At 45.4% G+C, this 6,000-nt stretch overlaps 1 protein-coding gene across 3 annotated transcripts in view; it reads right to left on the reverse strand.

Moving 5' to 3' along the window:
• NTPCR (nucleoside-triphosphatase, cancer-related) overlaps window positions 1-3,064 on the reverse strand; it is a 30,009-nt gene extending 26,945 nt beyond the window's left edge. For all 3 annotated transcript variants that reach the window (XM_045877823.3, XM_045877820.3, XM_064594622.1), the window contains exon 1: window positions 2,917-3,064. In XM_045877823.3, coding sequence (XP_045733779.1) covers window positions 2,917-2,950 — 34 coding nt within the window. In that variant the 5' untranslated portion in view covers window positions 2,951-3,064. The remainder of the gene's footprint in view (window positions 1-2,916) is intronic.
• Window positions 3,065-6,000: the final 2,936 nt, after the last annotated feature.

The raw sequence follows: 6,000 nt of genomic DNA on the forward strand, positions 1-6,000 counted from the left end.
GGCCAGTGGCACTGGTGGGTATGTAAGTTGGTACTTTTCTGAAGGGCAACTTCAGCGTGCCTTCCACAGCACACAGCAATTCTATCGCTACGAATTCACCTTCAGCAAAAATCTGACCACAGCACAAAGATATAGGAAACAGTATATTTTTTCCTATATATAGGAAAGTCAGTATTCATTGTAACAGCAAGATATGGAAAGCAATCTATATGTTGATCAGTAAGGGAGTGTTAAATTATGGTGCCATGTATATAATGACATATAAACATGCAGGAATGCCATGCAGCCATTAAAGATAATACAGTTTACCTAGATTTATTAGCACAGAAAACAGACCACAATATATGGATAGATGGAGAAAAAGCAGGTTAAGACATAGCAGGTATACACAGTATTATTCCATTAAGCTTAAAAAAAAAAGTGAAGTATATGTATCTACAGAAGGAAATGTCGAGAAGGAACTGGGAAGGTTTACAGCACTTATTTCTGTATATAGCAATTCCATGTGATTGTCACTTTCTTCTTTAAAACTTTGATTTTTTTTCTTTTTTTGGTCTTATAGTAAGTGGGTATTACTCTAAATGTAAAAAAAAAAGGGGGGTACTCCATTTTGAAGGAGATAACACAGAGCAGCTATAATAAAAGGGGGCACTGCGTGTCCTGCATGTTGGATAGGACACGGGAAAGCAAGAGGAGGTACTGGCTCAAGCCCCTTCCTCGTCAGCTCTAGAAATCTTCTTTCAGTTAATTTTTCACCTCTATCAATTCAGCTGCTACCCTCGTGCTGTCTACACTAAGAGGTAACCTATGCTGAAGGAGACCCCAAAATGACAGGTCCATACCACGCAGAGGCAAGACGAGCAGGTCAGAGAGCTCCAGAATCCTTTTGGTTCTAGTTCTCTCATAAGGCTGACCTAAGATAAAGATTCAAGTGCAGGTAGTTTAATTTGGAAAGTGACCCCAAGACCCCAAGGGAAGTACTGCATTATCAAGCCAGTTACCTGTGTGGGTAGCGAAGCCCACTGGGGAATCCCTAGGGGACAGTTTTAGACACAGGCCTCAGTTCTCCTGTCTGAGGGGTGAGGAAGTAGGGAGTTTATCCACCAGCTTCCATCTATCATGGGTTCGGACATTCCTGGGGGACAGGAATCCCCTGGCCCCTCAGGCCTGCCCCGCGCACAGGCATAATAGAATTCAGTGACCAGAGAAAGCCCTCCAAGATCAGTCACAAGTTGGACTGTTGGAAGTTGGGAAAAATGCTAAGTGCCAAGGACACACTGGTGGGGCACTGACAACATACAGAACAAAAAGCAACCTCTTTGCGAAGATATATTACCTGATGATCTGAATATGTAGATTAGATTTAGACAGCAGGCAGAGTTTGAGACGGAGTTAGTGAAAGAAACTATTAAAAAAACCTGACAGTAACTCCAAAAGGGAAAAAAAGTTATACATAAAAGGAAAACTATAGATTACTGATTACATGGCTTTTCTGTGATTAGCTTTCACATGTATTGAGCTAATCAAAATTATACTGTAACTGCACTAGGAAGATGAAGAGAAAGAGAGGGTGCCTAGGTGTTAGGACAGGCTTAGAAGAGCTATATTGTAGAATTATTTGAGTCTTTCAACTGTGTGTACATAAAACTTTTATGAAAAAGGAAACGGGAAGAAAAACAAGTGTTGACCTGGCCAACCTCTGTCCCCAGCCACTTCCAGGACCCAGGCAGGTACTAACACAGTAACAGATCGCTTCTGCTATGAAACACGTAAATGTCTTGGGGCCAGCCTGCTGAGCAAATGGCATTCCCAGTTTCAAATAAAGGACTGACAAATCAACTTTCAGAAGACAGTCTTTTGCAAGGTCAGGGACTACTTTGGATGTTAGAAATTCCTCAAACCACTCTCTTCACAACTTCCCCATTGCCTGGTAAAAATAAAATTCCAAAGTCTACAATATTAAGTGTCGCCTTTGCTACCTAAGGCAAAACATAACCATTAAAATAAAGTGGAAGACAGCTCTAGGCCCTGAATGACAATCTTTGATACCTGAACGCTCCACTAACTTAAACATCAGATCCACCTTAAAAAAGGAGCTGAAGAAATAAATCACTTTCTCCACTCCAAGCCCACCTTTCTGCCTTAGCCCATCTGATGCTGCCACCACCTTCCTGAGTCACACCTGATACATGTGTAGGGCCGTTGTTTAAAGAGCATCTCCTCTCCAGTCTCTCATTTGAATGAATACCATCCCATCCGTTCACAGCCCCACGGGGTTGGTTGAAGGCTTTGCCCAATGACTGGCATTAGAGGGGCCAGGCACAGACACATGATCTGAGAGGGGCTTCTCATCCTGCAGCCTCATCCTTGCAGGAACCTGGGGGGTGGGGGGGAGGTTTCATCTTTAGTTTCATTATCCTTCAAGCGGAAATCCGTGCTTCCTTCCATTATGGATGTAGGCCAGAGCCACAGTACCGGCAGCACGTGTCACTATCAACAGAAACCGGACGCCTCCATGTCAATCACGGTGTAGCAGACATCCTGAAGTATCGTTCGTGCCCATCACAAGTTCAAAACGACGTAGTCACACTGCTGCCGCTGGACCCCGCTCTTCAACACCTTCGCAAAGAAGCCCGCACACTGCCCAACCGCAATGTTCTTTTCCTTACTGGCGTCGGCCTCATTTCTAATCCTATCTTTTGTACTTAAAATCGCGCTTTCTGAGAAGGGACACGTAGGCTTCAAATCAAAAAGCCTGTAATTTAAGTTGGGAACTTCAGGGGCCAGCAGCCAGAGCCCTGGAGCTTTATAAAGCGGCCCCTCCCCAAGAGCACCGGGCCGCCCCCCCCCGCGCGCCCCCCCCCCCGCCCGCCTGCCCACGCAGCCCCCCGGAAGCGGAGACCTGGGCGGGGTTACCTGGGGGCCCCGTCAGGAACACGTGCCTGGCCATTACGGTGCGCCCGGGTGGGGGTCGCGGCCTGGGTTCCGCCCCTCACCGTGCCCCAGGCCCCGCCTCCGTCGGCCGGAAGCTCCGCCTTTGCGACCGCGCATGCGCCTCAGGTCCGCGCGTGTACCTCCGCCGTTCGCATCGCTCGCGCATGCGCTTTCGGCTCTTGGTCTCGGCGCGTGCGGACGTCCTCCCCTAGACGGGTCGGGAGGGTGGTGGTCAGGTCTTCTCTGGGTCCACGTGCTGCATGTTTGACCCCCGATGTCTGGCTCACGCGGGGTGTCTCCAAGGAGAGGTGCGCGAGAATGTCTATTACTAAGCCGGTGCTACGGTACCTGAGCGCGGTCCCCGGAGTCCTGCCGCTGACATCCGGACCTGCGAGCTGAAATTCTCCCAGGCTGAGGGGACAGCCCTTCTGCAAGTTTGGTCTTGGGACCCTTCCTTCAAAGGAAAGAGGTTTTTACCGATTCGAACTCTGCTCAGCGCTGTCAACCATAGCTGCCAGTAGAATTACCTGATTAAACGTGCTCGATGCCTGGGCTCCACATCCCTAAAATTCGGAGTGTTTGGTCTGGAGTGTGTCCTGAGTATCTGGATGTTTTTTTGTTGTTTTGAACTCCCCAGCAATTTCTGAAGTTCACTGGGGTTGAGAACCACTTGTTCAGGCAGACTTCCCAACCTCAGTCGTGCCTATGAAGACCAGAAATTGGTCCTTTTTACCTCCATACGGTAGTGGAAACCAACGCAAGACCCGGCTGGAGGATCTCCTGGTACAAAGAATTAAGTGGCTTTCCCCCACTCACTTAACCACTTGAAGTGTTTCAGCCAGAGAAATGAAGTGGCAGTGGCCTTGGGCCAAATTTACCTGTAAACTCTTTCAGTCTGACATGTGTATGGTTTGACTTGTGATCAATCATTCTCCATCCTGGCTGAGAAAGCAATTTCACTGAGTGCTCAACTTAATTGGTTTGTGCCCACACAGGACCTCCAGGGCTCCCCTTAGTCTGCTATATACATCAGTCAGATGGTCTCAGTTCTTTTAGCTATTTAAAAAGTAATCATCTAAAAAATAAGATTTGTACAGTGTAGCCATTACCATCATTTTGGCAACATTTATAAAGCTGCATCACTCCTAATGTAGGGCCTTCCACCTACATTTTATCTTTAACCTCATGCAAACTGGAATCAAGAACGGCTGATGTAGCCAAGTAAACCCATAGTAGTAGTTTCCAAAAGAAAGGAAACACGTACACAGCCATAAATACACTCTTGTTTTTATCAAAAACATTTAATCAAAAACACTTAAACATTCAATGCTAATTATGTAAAAATTACCATCACTGAAAAACCATTTATAATTTATAAGGATCACTAGGAGTTTGGACTATCTTTTTTTTTTTTTTTTTAAGATTTTACTTATTTGACAAGAGAGACACAGCGAGAGAGGGAACACAAGTGGGGAGTGGGAGAGGGAGAAGCAGGCTTCCCACGGAGCAGGGAGCCCGATGCAAGGCTCGATCCCAGGACCTGGGATCATGACCTGAGCCGAAGGCAGACGCTTAACAACTGAGCCACCCAGGCACCCCTGGACTATCTTTCTTTTGATGTTGTACCTGGCATTCTGGTAGCTACTAATGGGCATCAGTTTAGGTAGCTCAAGGAACATACAGTTTCCAGAGTTTTCCAGTTTCCAGAGTACTGATGTCTTAGAGAACAAAAAGAATATTCTTCCGTAATTGGATGTGGGTTTTTTTTCCCATTAAAAATGATTTATTTGGGTGGTGATTACATGGTGTCTTAACTTCATGATAATTCATTGATCTGAGTCTTTTGATTTGTACAGTTTCCTCTATGTGTTATACATCAATAACAGATGAAATTCTTAGAGAATAATTAAGAACATATTTTAGAATAAATAGGTTATTAAAATATGTGCTGAGTCTAACTTTAGCTTACAATTAAACCAGGATGTAATTACTTAAGGAACAGGTGATTTCAATTCTTTCTTCCTGCAGCACCTGGGTGCAGTCTCCCTTTTGGTAAGATGCAGTGTATAAGTACATGTTTAAATTTTCCATGATTTCAGAATCCTAAAAGTCCTAAAAAACAGTTTTTTGTTTGTTTGTTTTCATATCTCTGCTTTGCCAGGACTGTCTTAATTTTAAAACTGTCTTTGGAATCCCTTCTGTCCTGAGCAAACCAGGATGGCTGGTCATTCTACAGTTAAAGGACAGAAGAGCATTTAAGAAGCAAAATAAAGGGCTTTATAAGAGTAAATGCTATAGGTTGAATGTTTGTGTCCTCCCAAAATCTGTATGTTGAAAACTAATGCCCAAAGTGATGGTGTTAGGAGGTGGGACCTTTGGGAAGGGATTAGGCCCTGAAGGTGGAAGCCTCATGAATGGGATTAGTGCTCTTATAAGAGGCCCCAGTGAGATCCTTAATCCTTCCACCATGTGAGGACAGAGAGAAGTCTACCACCCAGAAGAGGGCCCCCACCCAATCTTGGCACTCTAATCTCAGACTTTCAGCCTCCAGGAACCGTGAGAAATATCTGTTATTTATAAGTCATCCAGTCTGTGTTTTGTTATAGCAACGGAACAGACTAAGGCACTATGCAAGCTGTTTTCTTCTTTAATAGTTCAGTTGTTCTGAATATGGGATCTTATTCCTGAAGAACTTGTTTTATCAGTAAATACCTAGAAAGACTATTTAACAGTCTGTATGTGAAGCCTGATCTGTTGGTACTCCAGGCCTCCTCAGTATAGGGGACCAGGGATGGCTTTACACCCTCAACACCCGCTCTTCCTGCCCAGCATGCCTGGATGCTTCCCCCCCCCCATCACACACACACCCTCACGCTGGTGTCCGGTGGCATCTCCCTGGCCTGGATACGGAACAAAGATTCTGGCATGTAGTTTGTGGTAGGTCCTGAGTACAAGAGAACTGAGACCAGAACAAAGATTATGGCTGCCAGGGATATGGAAAAAGGAAAGTGGGAAAAATCAAAAGTGGTAACCGTGTTTTGCCCCCAGCATTTATTTCCCTATGTG

This window comes from Mirounga angustirostris, unplaced genomic scaffold (genome assembly GCF_029215605.1).
Source record: "Mirounga angustirostris isolate CCGP_5_RB_7025 unplaced genomic scaffold, mMirAng1.0.hap1 SCAF_6, whole genome shotgun sequence".
Lineage (NCBI taxonomy): Eukaryota > Metazoa > Chordata > Mammalia > Carnivora > Phocidae > Mirounga > Mirounga angustirostris.